Raw genomic sequence first — 21,397 nt, forward strand, 5'->3', positions numbered from 1 at the left:
CCATAACATTTCTGCTTAGCTGGACCATAAACTATGATACAACTGTAACATCCAAAAAGGAAGGGATAACTGTAACATCCAAAAAGGAAGGGATAAGAATATCAGTACAGAAAATTTTGACAGCTCTTTCCCAAAATCCACTCATTATTTTAATAATCCTTAGATATTATGAACTAAAAAAATGTAAACCTAAATTTCTAATACAAATTGAAATATCAATTTCCATATATGCAACCACAACTTTAACTTTTGCTAATCCACCAAGAAATGCATATTGCTGTGAGTTACATCTTGGGGAATTTTGCTAATATTCAATAGCTTTGGGAAGGAACACTGTCATTATTGGATAACTTTTGACTGAATATAATTTATTTCATAATATAAACTTAGAAAGCACATATAAGTAACAACTATAGTAAATTACCTTACAGCTGTTAGTTTTATAATATAAACAGGATAAAATTAGGGAGAGCAAAATGACTTCCTAGCAACAATTTGTTTTCTGGTAATTGTATTTAAAGTAGATGCTTAATATTATAAATATTGTTAGAAAAATACACATATTATACCAATTATGTCACAAACAATTAAAAAATATCCGTTGGGGTTTTTTTTTTTTTGGTGATTTTAGATAACTCATTAAAGTAATTTTTATGTAACCAGGTAGCACATTTAAGCCCCTTGATCCAACTGTTGCCATTTAGAGTTCATGAATGGACATGCCATGCAATTCAGTTATCAAATCAAAGAAGAAACTGTTTATTCTAAGCCAAATGAGAGTGGCCCTGCCTGGGAACATGGAGTCATGTTGTCCTGAATAACACGTTCCAATGTGGAAATGGTGGCATGAACGGTTACAGTCATAAAACAATAGAAAGTCAAAATCTTGGCATTTTCAAGTACCTGGGTTGGTTTCAAGAAACCAGAACTTTGCTGCTGTAGGCTTTTGATGCTACTTGATGACACTGGGGACTGGTGGAAGGTTGTGGCCTGTCAACACACTCCATGATTGTACCTGGTGGTTGGAAGGCTTTGTTCAGACACAGGTAAAAAATGAATGGCTACTAAGGTTCCTAAGATGACCCAGGGCACATCAGCTTGGAGTGGCAGCATTACCATCATGGATTCTAATCTGTCTGTAGGCCTCATAAGACCTTTAATGCAGATGTGGCCTTTGTTCCTGGCTGACTTCAGTTGAGTCAGGTCCTTCATGAAGATGGTGAAAACTGAAAACACAAACACAGCCGAACTATGTCTTCACTGAGCTGTAGTGAGCATACATACCACATTTTATAAACCTTCATTTTCGAAACAACTCTCCTTGACTCAAAATTCACACTCATACAGTTAAACAAAATAATACTATATAAGCCGGGCAGTGGTGGCGCACGCCTTTAATCCCAGCACTCGGGAGGCAGAGCCAGGCGGATCTCTGTGAGTTCGAGGCCAGCCTGGGCTACCAAGTGAGTTCCAGGAAAAGGCGCAAAGCTACACAGAGAAACCCCGTCTCGAAAAACCAAAAAATAAATAAATAAATAAATAATAATAATAATAATACTATATAAAATTGTGCAAATATTGAAAGAAATTGAGATTGAATATGATACTTTTAGGTTAATCTAATAGATTATAGAAAAATCAGGTATCTGGCCAAATATGATCTTAATCTTATTCCTGAATTACTGGATTCCTCCTTCATTACTGGTACAGTTTTCCAATATTGCCAAGGTTTTAAAACTTATGTTTTCAATTGTTCTTGATTACAGGCAGTGAGCACAGACCCTGTACCAGTTAAATTACACTATGACAAGTCACATGACCAGGTGTGGGTGCTGAGCTGGGGTAGCATGGACAAGACATCACCAACTCTACAGGTAACAATGTCAGGGGACATGAGGAAGTGATGATTTTGAAACCTTTAGGTATCTCAGAGATGTTCATGAGCATTTAACTACAACACTCTTCTTTATAGTAACTGTAGTTTCAATCACCGTCTATGTATTGGAAAAGGGAAAAAATGTGTAAAACTCTAGTAATTTCAGACTTGGATGACCACAAGTAATATTTATTAAAGATTACAGTTATATGCTAAAATAATGAATGAGAGTAAACAGTTAATGACATTAGAAAAAGAAACATTATAATTTACCTTACTCTGTGTGCTGTTGCTGTAACAGAACCTGTGAACTATAAGACCATACTGGCAGCTTCTGTCAAGAACCTCATATGACGCAGCAAAGCATGCATGCCAGAGAAGGTTTAGTGATAGAACTGAGCCACATCCTCAGTAACCATTCATCCATTAATAGACAGGTAAGGACACATTTGAACTGTGGCCTTGCTTCAGTACTCTGAGTGAGGCCATGAGGTAGAGACCATTGAATCTAACCACAAGAGCAAAGGCTGTTCTATAGTCTTTAGTTTCTAGAGTTTGGTAGTAGGAACACAGGCTTACTTTTAATTGGGGGATGTGCTGTGTTCATCTTGGGACTATTGTTTCTTTTTGAGGTCATTTACGTGATGATGTCACATAACCAGAGAAAGAAAATAATCAATTGACTGTGACCTTGTGCCACAGCCTTCAGATCCTCAGAAACAAGATTAAAGGGAAAGGAGATGGGTGCTGGAAGTTTTTTATGAACTACTTCCTGTGGACACAGTATTATCTGGAGTGTGCCACTAATGCAGACCCCTAAGGTGTCAAACTTTTAACAAATTTGAGTAATGTAGGTTAGATGTAGTATTTTGATTCCCAATTGGTTGTCATTAACAGTGTCTTAAATGTTTCTGAGGATTTTTTCAGTACTGTAATATTTTATTCAAATGCTAGAGCTCTTGAGATAAATTATTTTAATTATGATAAAGATAGTTCACTTTATATTTAGAAATGAGAGACATTTTAAATGTCAGGAACAGAGTATGTCAGTTACCTATTTTACCACTCAAATCATTCTATAACTTCATGTTTTAAACTATGAATATCCTAGACTTGACCTAAAGTAGCAATCTACTTTTGTGAAATCGACATTTCAGCTGTATGTAAGTGAGATTTATATTTGTCAATGTGGCTCCAGTCGCCACTGTCCCCACTGGCTCATTTCCAGATCCATCAAAAGGCAGTGGTACCCTTAGAGTACTAGCATCTCCTCTTTGTGACCTCAAGCCAGATATCTGCACAGCCCAGCACTTTCAGAAGACAAGAGTCAAAACTCAAGGGGACTTAGCATTTGGACTAGAATTCACAGTCACTTTTGCCGTATCTCATTAAGCCTAGCAAAATCTCTCTGCTTGCCACAGTGAGGGAGGCTGAGTAACACCACTACTCTTCACAGGGGGAGATTGCAAAAAGTGACATATGTCCAGACAAGGAAGTCAGCTAATTACTGGAGATTTGATATTTAAGTCTAATCTTGACAAGGCAAAACAAGCCAACATGGGTGACTATAAAATGATGTATTTCCGGGATGCTTAATAGCTCTGACTTTTCTGCCAGAGGATATATGTTATATTCCCAGCACCAGCATGGCCACTCAGAATCATCTGTGACTTCAATCCCAGGGAATCTGATTCCCTCTTCTGGGTTTCTTGGGCACTTGGAGGACATATATGCATGCTGGCAAAACATCTATACACACAAAATTATAAAACATTTTAATGCTGTTATTTTAATTGAGTTTTTAAAGATTAAGGTATGTTTTTACAAGCTTAAATAGTTTATTTTCTTTTTAAAATGACAGCATATGTTTTTAATATACTATTTTTTTATTGCTGCTATTTGTGTCTATTTTAAAATCAATTACTTCAATTCTCCTTTGGTTCAAGCTACTCAGATGGATTAAAATAACAAGTGTTGTAATATTCACAGAAGTTTTTTAGAGAAACCCTTTAACATTATACAGGATTACCCCCTCAAAGAGTTTATAGACATCCTAAGTAATTTTATCTACATTGCTTAATCATCTAAAAATCACTTTTTTCCACTGAAAACCTAATAAAATCTTTAAGTTATAAAACACAGTGATTTTTAAAACAAAATTCCAAGTAGACATTAGATCATATTTGAAAATATAAAATGAAAGGCAGAAAGTAAGATTTTCTATCAAAGGATAGAGGATAGGTAGATTCCAAAAGATGATAGATAGATAGATAGATAGATAGATAGATAGATAGATAGATAGATAGACAGATAGATAGATAGATAGATAGACAGATAAACAGATAGAGCTTGGAATGTTACATCTTGGCTCCCGTGAGATCTTGACTATTGTTTGGAGATCAATTCACTGCTAAAAGCTCCTAAGCCCACATATCAGACCACAGTTCCTTGAGTGGCTTGCCAGTTCCCTTTGTTAAGAAAATCATGACTCTGCAGAAATGTCCAATAATCATGGGAATTTATCACCCACTAGGATTATCATGGTACATTTGCAAAGAAATAGGATTTTAGACTTGTGAAAGTAGGAATGAATAATCCTTTTGAGAAACTCAATGCATAATAAAACTGTGGGCAGGGCCTTACTGCGGTGTTTGTGTTTCTGTGTTATGTCAATCACAGTGACTACTGGTGAAAGCCAGGCACTGGACTCTAAAGGCTGAGAAGTCTGTTCCAGCACATTGCATTTTATAACCCATCTACTCAGAAAGGTGCAACAGCAGTTTCTCAATTTCTCAATAGTAGAAAACCCTACATATATTTTCATTTTATATTTTCAAGCTAGATTTTTAAGCTATACATTTTTGACAGATATTCAGGAAAATTATTAGTTTTCTGTAATTTTTACTACTAAGAAATCCCATGAGCTATCATACTAATTAGTGATTCTCCACAGAGTTTTAATTGTATCATAGTTGATTTTACTTTTAAAATGATATTGATGCCTTATAAAATGTAAAAGTTGATATTCTAAAAGTCATGATGAGAGTGTGTTCTACAGTTTCACACTTGGTAAGGAGTATGTAGAACAAGTCATCAGGCTGGACAGTGAGCACATTTGCCAGCCCCCTGCATACTCATTATTTGAACAAAATTTTAATCAAGTAATTGTTTCTTTCAACACTGACAAGGTACAGGACATATTAAGGGGACTTCTAGAACTTGATATATTGTAGAATATGAGGAATAAAATACTTTAAATATAATCATATTTTATGTATAATTGCCTCCTGAAGATAGTTCTCTGATTTTCACATTTGTGGCAATGCACACACATATGAATATGAGCACACACCTACATACACACACACACAACACACACACACACACAAATAAATAAATTTCAAAAATGAATAAAAGTTTTTAAAATAAAATTTTATTAGTCAAAGATTTTCAAAAGTTAAGATGATGCTATGCTTGTTTTTGTTTTCATGGCCATATCGCTATCTCTGCTCTATAGAAGAAATTGTCATAGTAATTCTTTTATATTGCTGTATGTTTGTCTGGTTTACTATTTTCACAGCTTCCACAATGCACAGGCTGCATATGTATATTTACAGTCCTATATCTCTTAACAATCAGATGTGTTCTGAGAATGTTAAGTCCTAAGTTGTCTGCCTTGTGCAAAAAAATCATATGCTACAAGACTTCTTTGTAGAAAGAAGTTTTCCTGTCAAAAATTAGCTTCATACTTTGCTACTAAGATACCAACTCTCAAAAGGAATATAGAGTTTATTGACACAAATATATTTATCTTGAATAAAATTAAGCCTCATACTCTATACTGCTTTGGTCTAAACCTGGTGTGTTGTGTATAGGTGATAACCCTGGCCAGTGGGAACATGCCACACCACACCATCCACACACAGCCAGTGGGGAAACAGTTTGACCGAGTGGATGATTTTTTCATTCCCACCACAACACTTATTATCACCCATATGAGGTAAGTGCTAAGATGAATGCTAAGCCTGTTTTCAAAGCTTTTCTCTAATCTTAATAAAAGACACGTAAAATCAAGGAGTTTATTTATAAAACAAATGCAAAGAATAGTCACTTATGATTTTTGGCTTCTCATGTCTGTTTGACATGATACATTTATCAGTATCAGTGGGGAGCTTACCAACATGACCTTTTTTTTTTCATGTCTAATGAACAAACTTCTAATGACAAAAGTGTATTTTGTTATTTGTATCAATTTAACTCTGACACTTTTCCAAATTCTTATTAGGGATTTTTCCTAGAATCTTATAAAATGTTCATATTTCCTGAAAAAAATGAAATGATTCTGATGAATTAATTCTCAAATAGAGAGAATGTGCCTTTGAATGTGACATGAGGAAGAGCCACAGATTCAGATGTCTGTTCAGTGTATTTGATCATACCATAACAGTTTTGGTTCTTGATGAGATTAATATGAAATTCCATTAGGAAGTATAATAAATCCATATGGAATGTTTGAAACATGATCTTTCTAAAGGGATACTTTTTTTTTCTCTTCCTCTGATTATTTACAAGGTGTGAAGGTAACATTAACGCACAGAGTAATATGTGTGTAAGACTTCACAGCAGTAGTTAAAATGCTTACATGTGCAGACAGCATTCACATCAGCCTATTGTGCCATTTTAGGTTACTGTATATAGTTGACATGTTGTCAGAAAATTATGTGGTTTTAGGCTTGGAAAGATTTCTAGATAGCTGGAGATGAGAGCTGATGATAACTTGAAAATCAACCAAATATTGTATACAAACAGAAACATGATTTTATTTCATTGCTATGTATTATTGAAATGGTATTAAAGTTATGGTTGTTGATATTTTAATTTCTTAGCATTTGTATTTCTTTAGGGCTGTATATTGACATACATTAATGTCTAAACTGTGCTCTATAAGTAATTAAAGTAATGGATAGTAAACATTAACCACAACAACCCTATCTCCACATAGAACCAAATTTTAATAAACAAGGATGATCATCAAATTTCCTATATTTCAGCTTAAAGTAATTCTCACAATTACTGCAATAATGATGATCAAGAACAACAATAAAAATTTTGTATTTGTTTCCCAAATTAAATTGTTATTTATATACTGTTTCTTTAAAACAACTAGAATTTATTCGACACTTGAAACACCTTGCTAGTAAAAATGATTTGTTCTACCAATTTTGTGGAGTAAATTATCAAATGAATTTCCCATGTGTACAAATGTGTTATAGACTGGATTTCTGTGAACTGCATATTCCTAATTTGACAGTACTTCTTCACTTTTGTATTTCAAAGATACTTCCACATCTTTAGGCAGAGTGCCTGACACATAATATGTGTTTGATGAATACTGGCTTTCTTCCTCTGACCTGGCATCCCATTAATCTGCTTTATTCCCAGATTGCATCATCCTCACTTCACATAATTGATATCTTAATGTCTGGAACACACCTGGGCCAGAGTCAGGGTATTATATTCTTAGTGTCAAAAATGATGGATACTTAATTTATGTTTCTCAAGGGAAGAAGGAAAGTGTCTCATTTTGTATGATCTGACTTGGGGAAGAGCTGTCTTTCAGACATACTGGGTTTTTTCCATGTCTAACACAACTGGCCACATAACATCCAGGACACATGGATTGTGTGGAAACAGAGAACAATGACAGACTGCTTTAGGAATTTGACTTTTATGAGGAGATTGTTCATGGTCAGGTTTTGTGAAAATAAGGGCCAGGTACCCTTTTTCCCCAGCTCCTCAAAGAACTCTGTCCACTCATAAGGATAATACAGCCTGTGTCTGATGCTGCCCTTTGTCATTATCCAACAGAGTAAGTAATTCTTAGACAAAATACTCCTTTTCGTCTTACTAATCTTCTCACTCCTCTCTAAAGTGATCAGGAACCTATGCGAGCCCTCAGCTTGGGCAGGAGGGATTGCAATGCCATACAGCATTGGATCTTTATCATAGTTTCCTTAAACTTTTGAGATCTGGTTAGAGGACCAAGCGTGTGTCTCCACCTTTTCTTTCCCTAAAGAAGTTTCATTGATTCAGTTTTCTGTAGGGTACAAGAGCATGTAGTATGCTCCAAATTCTGATATCCCTCTATAACCTGATGAGCTATTGAAAGTACATAGATAATTTCTGATAAACCTTAACTTCAAAAAGTCAAATTTTAAGTTGATTTATTTAGTCTCTAACTTCCAAGGAAAATTTTGAATGAGTTAAAATGGCATGCATTTCTTTTAAAAGCCTCAAACTTTTCAGCATATTAATAAATTGAATAAAGCTTAAAAGTTAAAGAGCTTATATCCTAAAAATAATATATTTTGCAAAGGCTTGAGAAGTATAAATTTAAAAAATTCTTTAAAAGTTTACCTTTGGCATAAAAATATGGATAGATATAATTGAAGGAGATACTATTAAAATGAAACAATGTAATTTTATAGGAATCGATTGTGTTTACTTAATATAATAAAGACTGAAATGAACTTTAAACAATTTTAAATAAAATGTGGTCTATAAGTATTAGAAAATTATTTAATTATTTCCGTTATAATTTGTATGCAAAGAAGTTATTATATGACCATACTGTCAAATTAATCTTAAATTATCATATATACAAATACACTTGTATAATTTGATATTTATACCACATTTAGTTTCTTATGGTATGGAAATTGCATGAAATACTTGGTATAACTAGTTTTAAATCATTATTAGTCAAGAAATCAGAAATCAGTTTAAAATGTTTTTTACAGAAAATATTTTAACATTCACTGTTTAAACCCCAAACAATAAAATATCATGAATATATATTTTATATAATCAACTGATTTACTATGGTATTACTTCTAGGAGGAACTCCACAAGTCAATTTCTAGCTGAAATGTATAAACATTTCAGCTTCTCACACATGTGCTACTAGAATTTACATAAAGGAAACACAGTTGTATCAACCATGTCATGATATTATATTTTCTGCTAATGTCAGAGGAAAAGGGGGAACTGACAGGTAGAAGAAAAGCAAAGGAGTGGGAAAAGAGTAGGAATAGGTAATTATGTTATTTTCATAACACTTTTCAAAATATAAATGCTTTCAAAAGCACTTTCCAACATGTGTCCAGTAGTGAGGGAATGAAAGTTAGCTAGATGAAAGCAGATGTGAGCAGAAAAAGTGTTATCAAAACTTAGTGAAGGCTTCCAATAAGGCCAGACAGTGTGATCTATAACAAATGCAAAAAATGGAAGGCTTGAATGAATTGTATTGGAAAGACAATCATAGCATCATACCTTCTAAGATCCCAGAGAGATGGCTCAGCTGTTAAGAGCATTTGCTGTTCTTGCAGAAGACTCAGTTTGTATATTCAATACGCTCAATTTGCTTTATTGCCATTTGTAAATCCGTTCCAGGGGATCTGATGCCCTGTTCTGTTTTCTGAAGGAAGCAGATAAGAATGTGGTGCAAAGATAGGCATGTAGGCAAAACAGTCATATACACATAATTAAACGTATCCTAATTTTTAAAATATATCTTCTGAATTGCAAGGGCATAATTAATACTTGGGTCAAATGGTATAGTCAACAAGAATTACTTATCACTGACTGTAATAATAGTTTTTAGATATAGATGCCATGGGATTTTTATTACACACACACACACACACACACACACACACATCTGTGTTCAGTTCAGTCATCCTTTCTCTTCTTTTAGTTCTCCATATTAGAGTTCCAGTAGAAATTTTAATCCTACGAGGCCGAATATGCTGATGTCAGGTGACAAATGACATTCATAGAAATTTCAAGGCAGTGCAAATGTTTGGATTGAGAGAGACAGAAGCAACATTACTACTCTCTTCTCTTTCCCATCTCTTTCTTCATTCAATGTTTTAATGTGCATGTGCCCATGTGTAGGTTTCTTTCTTTGATCAATGATCATAGCTGCAAATTATACTGAAAAGATCTTTAAAAAAAACGTACACATTAACAGAGAATACTGAAAATTCAATTTCTCCGTGGTTATATTGCTCTGAACAAGACCTGCTAAATATAGCAAGCAATGACACACCATAGCTCATGTAGAAAGGTTTTCTCAAATTTTCCTCCATTTCCCACTGTCTATTCCAGTATGATGCTGTTCTGGACTGAATTTCTTAGACTGGTTGACCCTTCAGTTTGGAAAGAACAAGGCTAGGTGGTAGGCATTCCTTTATGACTTTCTGTGCTAAGAGTGTACATAGGAATGTTTGGGGCACAATCAGGCAGTAAGACACTAAAGACCTGTGAAGTCTCAGATGGGTCATAGCCCTAGCCAAGTTCATTGCCAGGACTTCATAGCAGCTGACACAGCAACCACCTGAAGTGAGAAGCAAGAGACACTTTCCTGCTGTCTGAGAATGTCTACAGTGCACTTTTCCTGTTATAAATTATAGCAAAAAATGGTTGAGAAGACATTGGGTTTGATATATGTTTCCTTAAAACTCCTCCAAGGAGAAAATATTTCTCCTGCAGGGAAAATAAACATTCAGTGAAAGTTAAAGTACATCATTCTCCTTCATTTTTATGAAATATGTTGAAGCCATATTATATATAGAGAGATATGCATGTATGTGTGTGTGTGTGTGTATGTATGGTGAGACATAGATCAGTATATCCCCATTCTTGTCAGAGACAGGCCAGGTGTGTGGAGGCACAGTGTTGCCACTAAAATTGTCAGCTTGCATTTGAAATCTTCTCATGAAAGGAATAGAGAAGATATGCTGTTCAAGAGCATTGAATGAAAGTGCTATCTCCTGATGATAGGTAACAATTCAAGGGGTGCTAGTGTAGCCTTAAATTCCAACATTTTAGAAATAAAGGCAAGTGGATCTCTGGATCTCTGTGAGTTCAAGGCCAGCCTGGTTTACAAGCTCTCCAGGCCCACCAGAGCTATGTAGTGAAACTCTGTTTCAAAAACAAAGAAAGAAACAAATGAACAACAACAACAAAATCAAAAAGAAAAAACAGAAGGACAAAAAGGAATGCAAAATTATTTCTAAATGCAAATTGGTGCAATAATTTTCTTATTTCATTCATACTTACAAGCTAATCAACTCATATAGAGAAATAAGATAAGAAAAATTAACAAAACTGTGTCTGAATATACCAGCTGCCAAACTCTGTACACTCTCAAAAATGAATATTTGAGGACTTATCATTTCAGATACTTCTTTATTACATTTCTGAAGCTCAAATCGAAGTCAGCTGTAATTTGACAGGGCCTATCAGTGGGATCACCACACCCCAAAGGCCAAGAGGATTTATAAATTGTTTAATAAACAAGGAACATACATGTATAGACACAAACCTATATCTGCAAGTTATTCTTGGCAGACCTTCCAATAGCTTATTTGGGTCTTTGTGCACATGTGAATCCAAAGTGTGGAATTTGAAAATACTGGATAACTTCATCTTACTTCCTTGTAAAATTAACTTCGTAATTTAGCATACAAAACAATGAGTTTCTTATGGGCATTTCATACATGTTTACCAATTATTGTTATTCTAATGTGCTTGTACTGACTCCTCCATCCACTCATTCTCTTACTTGATCCCTTTCTCACCAAAAATTCCCCTTTGTCCTTATATCCCTACCATCTCCACCACCACTTCAAATCACTTCCTTCTCTTCTTGCATTCCTCTCTAATTTTATGATTTACTTCCCAACACACATACATACACACATACACATACATAAACACATGCACACGTAAACACATGCACAGGTACACACAAATGGATGGACACACACACACACACACACACACACACACACACACACACACATCCAGAGTCTAAATATGAGAGAAAATGTGACATTTTCCCTCTGTTTTGGTTTATTTCATTTGATATAACTTTTAATTTATTTTCTTGAAAATTTCATTGTTTTATTTTTCTCTGTGACTAAAATTTTTCATTGTCTATATTTTACATTTTCTTTCCTTTTTTTTCTGGTTTTTTTTCGAGACAGCATTTCTTAGTGTAGTTTTGGTGCCTGTCCTGGATCTCACTCTGTAGACAAAGCTGGCCTTGAACTCATAGAAATAGGCCTGGCTCTGCTTCCCGAGCCCAGCCCTTCACATTTTCTTTATTCACTAATCAGGTGATGAACTCTTAGGCTATTTGGACATTTTACTTAATATGATTTCTATAGCAATAAATAATAATGCTCAAGCATTTCTGGGATATTTTGATTTAGAGTCCTGCAGGCATAATAACCAGAACTAGTGTACTTTTCCAGAAGCTTCCACATTGTTTTGAATAGCAGTGACATCTTATTTCTGAAGTAAGAAGCATATTCTCCTTCAGGGTTTGATCTCTGATTTTATTCTGCCTCTTACTTCTATTTTTAATAGGACTTTAAACCTTCTCTAGTATAGTACTGCTGCTGTATCTCAACACTTAAGACAAATTCTGGGTGTTTGTGCATGTGCATTTATGCATGCTTGTGTGTGTGAAAATAGACAGACAGGCACGTGCATACACACACATACACACAGAGAAAGAGAGAGAGACAGAGATAGACAGACATACACAAAGGGAGAGACAGACAGACAGACAGACAGACAGCGACAGACAGAGAGACAGAGACAGAGAGAGACAGACAGACAGTTTGCTGTTTTAATTACTTCTTGAGTTTGACTCTCTCAAATCTACTTTAGTCCTGTTTGAAACAAAACAATGCCTAGTGCCCTAATGGTTGAAGTAAGCAGCCAGCAACACCTTTAAAGAATTTCTAATTAATCTTTTCTGAGAGACTTCACTGTTGTTGTTGAATGGAGAAAGTGAACACAAGCCTATCCCTAACCAAGAAGCTTCTGGCTACAATCAGCCATTGATAACCGCTCCCAAATGAAAAATCAGTTGTTTCCAAGGTTTGACTGTGGAAGCAAAACACCTTTAGAGGCAGCCCCCATGCCAGAGGTAAATACCCAACACAAAGGATCTCAATGTCGTTTTGGAGGGCCTCTGTCTCATAATGTTTCATCAGGACATGTTTTTATACATAGTAGGTCCTTTGTGTACACATCATGGCTTCCTGTTTTGTGTTTTTACAGGATTCCTGTGTGTGCTAGCATATGTTTCTGAGTCTATATGTGTTCCTTGTGCTTTTTCTTTGACTATTTTATTTCTGTTTGTTTTTTCTTATTATGATTTGTATTTTTTGTTTTATTTTATTAATTTGTAAATTATTCTTTAGATGCTTATTTATTTTCTAATGAGAGACAGAATGGGTGTGGATCTGAATGGGACAAGAGGTGGGGGAGGAACATAGAGGAGTTAGGGGCAAAGGAAACTGTAATCTGAATATATTGTTTAAAAAATCTCTTTTCAATAAAATAAAAATAGAAATAATTTAAAAGGAAAATGATATTCAAATATGGAGATGTAAGTAAATCTTGAAGATGTAAGGTTTAAAGAAAATATTTTATTCAGTTATCACTAGAGGACTCTAAGTGCTAGAATTTAAACAACATTAAATAGACTAATGCTGCAGGAATTTACTGATTAGATAAGAACACTAATATCATGGAGTTTACAAGCACTCCACATTGCAGATCTGACAACTGTTTTAATTATTTATTTATTTATATTTATTTTTGCAAAATAAATCTTGTTTATTTTGTTGTATGACATGTGCAAGTCAAACATTCTCATCACAAGTTTATTTTTATAGATTCATCATGGAACAGAAATTAATATTTCACAATTTTATGTTTCTTGGGTAAAGTGGACACATAAAATAGTGTATTAATGAATCTTGAAAACTTTGGTTATGAACTTGTAGTGTCCCCATTGCATACTTCAGCAAACCTGAATACTACTTTTTTGTTAATTCATTGTTTTATTTTACATTCCAGCCTCACCCTACCCCCTATCCTCCCCTTCCAGTCCCTCTCCTCCCTCCCTCCCCCAATCCCATCCCTGAAATCTCCTCTTCTTCCATCTCCGTCCAAGAAAGGGCAGGTCTCCCATGAGAATCAATAACCATGGCATAACAAGTTGCAGTAAGACTAAGCACTTCCCATGATTAAGGTTGGGCAAGGAGACCTAGTATGGGGAGTAGGGCCCCACAAGCCTGTAAAAGAATTGGAGGCAGTCTCTGTTCTCACTGTTAGGAGTCCCACAAGATGACCAAACTGCACAACTGTAAAATAAGTACAGAATGCCTAGGTCAATCCCATGCAGGCTCCCTGGTTGTCCTTTCAGTCTCTGTGAACCCCTATGAGCCGAGGTTATTTGATTCTGTGAGTTTTCTTGTGGTATCCTTGACCTCTCTGGCACCTACACTCCTTTTTAAACTGTGACTGATGTTTGACTGTTGATCTCTGTATCTGCCTCCATCAGTTCCTAGATAGTTCCTCTCTGATGATAATTGGGCCAGGTACTAATCTGGTCACAGCAGACGGCCAGTTCAGGCTACCTATTCACTATTGCTAGGAGTCTAAGCTGGAGTCGGTCCTATAGACGCCTGGGAGATTCCCCCATAGCAGGCTTCCACCTGACCCTGAAATGCAGCCCCAGGGATCCTTATCAACACTGTCCCCTCAATGACCCCAACAACCTGACTGATCGTGTTCCTATCCCTACCCTTCCTCAATGCACTCACAAAATCTCTTCTATTTCCCCTTCCCAGGAAGATCCAGGCGTCCCCCCACGAACCCTCCTTGTTACCTAGTCTCTCTGGGTCTGTGGATTGTAGCATAGTTATCCTTTATTTTACAGCTAATATCCACTTATGAGTGAGTACATAACATATTTGTCTTTCTTGGGTTGGGTTACCTTACTCAAAATGATTTTTTTTCTAGTTCCATCCATTTGCCTTCCAATTTCCTGATGTCTTTGTTTTCCGCACCTGAGTAACATTCCATTGTGAAAATGTACCGTATTTTTTATACATTCCTCAGTTGAGGAACATCTAGGTTTTTTTCAGGTTCTGGCTATTACAAATAAAGCTGTTATGAACATTGTTGAGCAAGTCTCCTTGTGGTATGATTGAGCATCCTTTAGAAGTATGCTGAAGAGAGGTATAGCTGGGTCTTGTGGTAGATCAATTCCCAGTTTTCTGAGAAATAGCCACACTGACTTCCAAATAGGCTGTATAAGTTTGCACTCCTACCAGCAATGGAGGAGTGTTCCTGTTATTTTACATCCTTTCCAACATGAGCTGTCACATTGGTTTTGCTCTTAGCCACACTGACAGGTGTAGGAAGGAATCTTAGAGTAATTTTGATTTGCATTTCCCTGATGGGTAAGGATGTTGAACATCTCCTTAAGTGTTTCTCAACTTTTGAGATTCTTCTGTTACAAATTCTCTGTTTATATCTGTACCTCATTTTTTAATTGGATTATTTGGTTTGTTGATATCTAGTTTCTCAAGTTCTTTATATATTTTGGAAATCAGCCCTCTATCAGATGTGGGGTTGGTGAAGAACTTTTCCCATCTTGTGGGATAGCATTTGTCCTGTTGACGGTGTTCTTTGCTTTACAGAAACTTTTTAGTTTCATGAAGTCCCATTTTTAATTGTTGATCTTAGTGCCTGTGCTTTGGGGTTCTGTTTAGGAAGCTGTCTCCTGTGCCAATGTGTTTGAGATTATTTCCCACTTTCTCTCCTATCAGGTTCAGTGTAACTGGATTTATGTTGAGGTCTTTGATCCACTTGGACTTGAGTTTTTGTACAGGGTGATGAATATGGATCTATTTGGATTATTCTACATGCCAACATACGCTTAGACCAGTGTAGATGAATGTCTAAGTGGTCTTATTAAATAAAGAATATGGAGCCAAATATAGGGGTGAAATAATGAGAGCCACCAACCACCTTACCTCACCAGCTCTGTAGCTTCCAAAATGCCACAACTTCCTGTCTACCCAGGCTTTTATTGCCTTGCTGTTCTGCCCGCTCATTGGCTCTTAGCCCAGCTACCTCACTTCCTTGTTAATGCCTGTCTGTACAGACCTCCAGGTCTCTATGGTTGGTACTGGGATTAAAGGCATGTGTCACCACACTTGGCTCTGTTCCCTAGTATGGCCTTGAACACACAGAGACCCTGCCTGCCAAGTGATCAGATTAAGGGTGAGTGCTACCACTGCCTGACTTTTGTGTTTACTTAAAACAGCTTGCTATTTCCTCTGATCTTCAGGCAAACTTTATTTATTAACAAACAAATAAAATATCACCACATTTCATCACAAATAAAATATCACCACAGACCAGGACCATTTGTTGAAGTTGCTTTCTTTTTTTACACTGTATAATTTTGGCTTCATTGTTGAAAATGAGGCATCCATAGGTGTGTGAATGTACACCTGGGTCTTTGATTTGATTCCTTTGATCTACCTGTCTCTTTTTATGTCAATTCTATGTGGATCTTATTAATCTTGTTCTGTCTTAGAGCTTGAATTCAGAGATGGTAATATCTAAGGAAGTTCCTTTATTGTACAGAATTGCTTTAGCTATCCTGGGTTTTTTGTTTTACCATATGAAGTTGAGTATTGTCCTTTCAAGGACTGTGAAGATTGAGATTTTATTGGGGATTGTGTTGTATCTGTAGATGACTTTTTGTAAGATTGCCATTTTTACTATGTTAATCCTACCAATCCGTGAGCACAGGAGATTTTTCTCTCTTCTGATATCTTCTTCAGTTTCTTTCTTCATGGACTTGAAGTTCTTTTCATACAGGTTTTCACTTGCTTGGTTAGAATTACACCAAGACATTTTATATTATTTGAGGCTATTGTAAAGGGTGTTGATTCTCTGATTTCTTTCTCAGTCCATTTATCATTTGTATACAGGAGGGATACTGATTTATTTTTAGTTAATTTTGTGAAAAGTCACCGATTAAAGGTATTTATCAGCTGTAGATCTCTGGTAGAGTTTTTGGGGTTGTTTATGTATACTATCATATTGTCTGTGAAAATATGGTACTTTGGCTCCTTCCTTTCCAAATTTTATCCCCTTGGTTTCCTTTAGTTGACTTAATGTTCTATCTAGAACATCAAGTACTATATTGAATAGGTATGGAGCAAGTGGATAACCTTGTCTTATTCCTGATTGTAGTGGAATTGCTTCGAGTTTCTCTCCATTTAATTTAATGTTGACAATTGGCTTGCTGTGTATTGTTTTTATTATGTTTACGTATGTCCCTTGTATCCTTGATCTCTCCATGGTATGTTGGATTTTTCTGTAAATTCAAAATGAGTATAAAACAAAGTCAGAGATGGTCACTGAAAGAATGGTATTGATTACATAGATAGTCATTTTTACAATTTGAAGCTGTAAAAATTATTCATAGGGCATCTGACTGAAATAATATTTTAAGCATTTAATTTAGTTGTAACCCTGTGGGTGTAACCTTCTCAGAAGTATTCTTATAGAAGTTAAGAAAAAGTTGTCTATCAAGGATATTTAGACAGGGCTTGAACATATGGCTCAGTGTATAAGAGTGATGGCTGCTTTTCCAGAAGGCCCAGATTGTATTCCCAGGATCTGCATACTGACTCAAACCCATCAGCATCTCCAGTTCCAGTGGATCCAATGCCCTCTTCTAGTCTCTGTAGGCAATGCACACATATGATACATAGACACTCATGAAGGCAAAACACTCATACAGAAAAAAATATTTTTAAAATTTAAGACAAATATGTTTCTTTTTCCTAAATTTATTGAAGCATCAGCAATGCTTCTTAACATTTACTGGTTATAGTAGACATGTGACCCAAGGAGTCTCTGTGTTGCAACAATACTTTTGCATGTTTGCTATGGTAGTTCAGCCCCGAAAGAGGAGGCCATCTGAGATGTGCTGATGGTTATCTAACACAGAGCCTGGGTCTGCTGTCAAAGATATATCAGATACAACTTTGTAATTTGTTAAGAAAATGTGCTATGCTTATGTTACTCCAGAAACAAATTCAGCAATAATTGACCTTATCTTAAATTCAAATTTGCTACCTGTGAGTTGACAGACTTTCTTTAAAAAAACATTTGGATTTAGCATTTTTATTATTTAAAAAGTGAAGTCTAAATGTGCTTCTCTTTTGTCTAAAGCATGCACATGACATTGTTATGTGCAAAATCTTTGCACAGTTCCTGGCATACAATATGTCACTAACAATTAGGGTAATGAATTGTTCATTATAGTATCTCCCACAGTGATTATGGTAATTAACACTCAGTATATTTTTATTGAAAAATTATTTTTCTGAACATCCGGCTAGCACAGCGATTTTCAGAAAAGGAAGAAGTACGATGGGCTTAAATGCAGTGTTAGTCTACTGTGCATTTCTCTGTGGCTTTAAGTACAAGAAAGGGAAGGGAACTGCCAGCATGAATTATCTGTGCAACACTGTAGGGTGGCAGCTAGTGCTGAGCATATTTCGGTCACTGGAGTTAACTCAAGAGTATCACCATACATAGAGACTTGCTATCTCTGGAACTTTTCTTAGTGTCTTTTCCATTATTATAAACTATAACTAATGTCCATGAAGCCACTGGTTTTCTCTGTCTGTGTCCCTGATCTATACGGCTTTTAAAAAATCTACAAATTTTTTTTTTTCCAATTTCTGCTAGAAAATTAGGAAGCACATTCTATCAGGGAAACGAAATGACAATAAAAACTATGAAGCATTTATTTGGGGAAAACAGTGGATCAGGGATCAGGGAAGCCCTGATTGAGAGGGGTTCCTGTCCTGCTGAGGGAAGAGGAGGAGACTGGCAGGAAGAATGGAAGCCAACATGTGGTGGCACATACCTGAACACTTTATGTGGTCTGCCCTTTTGCAAAGGTGGCTTTTTGGGTGAGTTTATGATTTATTTCACTTTCAAATAGTATTTTCACAAATATCCCAACTTTTACTTATGTTAGCCAATAGCCTCAATTATAATTCTGTTATATGTGAAAATTAAGCAAGGTCAAATTCTCCTGGATGGCAGAACTGACCTGGCTTTGTCTACAGGGGTCTCTCAAACGTCACCTCAACTTTGTCCAATAACACTAAGAAGAGACCTATGTGGACTTTCCTCAGAGGCAAATTCTTATTTCATTGGAGTTTGAAAGAAACTTGTGATTGAACAAAATCTTGAACACTGGGGATATTATATAGGTCTTCTAAGCCTTAGAGAATCTTTCTTTTTTAAAACTTAGGTTGATTTCATTATAAATATTCTGGGTTACTTGTTTGAGATTTATGTCTTTCATGCAATTCAAAAAATTCCCTAGGAGCTATTTTCTCTGTGAAGTTTTTTTCCTTGTTCAAAGCAATATATACTGGAGTGAATATTTCATTGGTTTCTCAGTTTTTATTTGATATCAACCCAGTTTATAAAAATAAAAAATGATAGATTAGGTTTATAAGTAAGACAGTAACTCCACCAGCTTATAGCTAATATTTCTGCAAAATATGCAATTTGTTTTCATAAAGTGAAATATATCAAATTGTAAGACAGTGAAGGAAATGCCCTCAGTAATTGACATTGAAAACATTTATCACTTAATCTATATAAAACATTTGAGGCTGGAGCTCAGAAGTAGGAGCTCCTGGGCAAGTGTAAGACCCTAGGCTCTATCATCATCAGTAGCAGCAACAAGAACAAATCTATAAAGCATGAGAAACCTTGTTCATTTGTTAATTTTAATTGGGAGTTTAATATTGGTATTTAGAGAAAGCAAGTCAAAGTTTCCCCAACTGTCTTATATCTAATCAGAGATATTTAGATGGAAGCTTGTTTAACAATGATGACACGGGAGAATTCTGACAAAGATTAGATTATATTTTTATATCAATAGTGAAGTTATCAAATAACAAACACATACATATTAGTTAATGAGGATTAGGAATGTAAGTGTTTAAACACTCCCAAAATATAGCACTCAGTTTACTCAGTGTGTCATTATGCACTGAAAATGCAAAAGTTGTCACTCACAGTTACTTCTGCATGGCACAATATCCACTGGTCTAAAACTACACACCAATCCTACAGTAATTCACCTCAGAGCCTTTGAGGTAAAAAGCCATTAGTGAGTTGAAATATAGTTTTGATGGAGACCTTTGTTTCCTTGAGGCTGAAGAGAAAATGTGTCAAAAACACGAATCTCTAAAATAATCACTGAGATGTGATATCTAGAAGGTCCTGAGGCATACTTGTGTTTTGATGAGAGTACCCAGCTTGGCAGGGTGGTAAATGTTCATCAGAAACTCAGAATGCCATGAGGGAATAAGGTGGAACCTCATTCAGCTGGAGAACAAGGTTGTTTGAGATATCTGTGGGTAAGAGGAAAAAATTCAGGATTGACAAATACAGATATGTGATATTATTCTCATTGGGCACTCAGGATAAATGAATGTAACACAGCCTGAGAGATCAAGAAGATTCTGAGGCATGTATGTATTTTTATGAGAATAACCGTCTTGTCAGTATGGTAGATGTTCACAAGAAACTCTTTCTATGCCAAACACAGTATATCATTGGTGTGGACCATTATGAACATTCTCTTTTCCACACATAAAGAAACAATAAATAGTGGGCATGGCATTGTTAAGTGAACAGCAAATCATCTTACAGTTTCCTATGGCTGAAATGATCCAACTGTGGATGTTTGATGTTTCTGAGGACAGAAACAACTCATCTTCATTCTGCATCCCAGAAAATGTTTCCAGCTAGGAGCTAGACATTTCTTTATTCACAGACAGCTAACATTGGCTATCAATTGGTGCCTAAATGACTTGATTTTCGAGAAATAAAAATCTTCAAGTTTTAGTTTGCTTCGAATCATACGGTGTGTGTATACTGTTCTATCTTTGTTCACATGTATAAAGGTAAGTCATCTTCAGGTCTTTGTGTAGAGCAGGTGGCATATATCCCAATTATTTAGTATTGTGAGCTAATCTACAATGCAAACTTTTACCCTTTGTGATTTCAGTCTTTATTTTCAAAGCCACCGTACTCTTCTCATTTCATAAAATAGGGACTAAACTCTTAAATAAATTAAATAATTTACTCAGTATTATATGGTGGCTAAATGATGGATCTATAAAACAGAAGTCTATACTCTGGTTGGAACTCAGAGAGTGTGTCTTCCAAATGACTCTGTTGTGTACCTGGAACTGACAGCCCTAGCTCACCCACACCCACACATACACCCACACATGCTCACATGCTTGCTCTCTCTCTCTCTCTCTCTCTCTCTCTCTCTCTCTCTCTCTCTCTCTCTCTCTCTCTCTTTCTCTCTCTCTCCCTCTCTCCCTGTCTCTCTCAAGCACATATCCATGTTTTCTTTTGATATGTGTTTTACGAGGTAATTTTCTATTATGTGGGGGCTTTTTGCTTTGTTTTGCTTTATGAACACATATTGAAACTATTATGTCATCAAATACATTGTTTTATTTTGATGTATACCTATGGTTAATGACCAATAACTACTATTTGATATTATATGGC

General features: G+C 35.7%; 1 protein-coding gene across 3 annotated transcripts in view; it reads left to right on the plus strand.

Annotated features, from left to right (window-relative positions):
* Positions 1–21,397, plus strand: part of Fstl5 (follistatin like 5) — a 496,179-nt gene that overhangs the window by 443,138 nt on the left and 31,644 nt on the right. For all 3 annotated transcript variants that reach the window (XM_059264740.1, XM_059264741.1, XM_059264742.1), the window contains 2 exons: positions 1,767–1,874; positions 5,752–5,876. In XM_059264740.1, the coding sequence (XP_059120723.1) occupies positions 1,767–1,874; positions 5,752–5,876 (233 nt within the window). The remainder of the gene's footprint in view (positions 1–1,766; positions 1,875–5,751; positions 5,877–21,397) is intronic.

Source organism: Peromyscus eremicus, chromosome 6, assembly GCF_949786415.1.
Source record: "Peromyscus eremicus chromosome 6, PerEre_H2_v1, whole genome shotgun sequence".
Classification (NCBI taxonomy): domain Eukaryota; kingdom Metazoa; phylum Chordata; class Mammalia; order Rodentia; family Cricetidae; genus Peromyscus; species Peromyscus eremicus.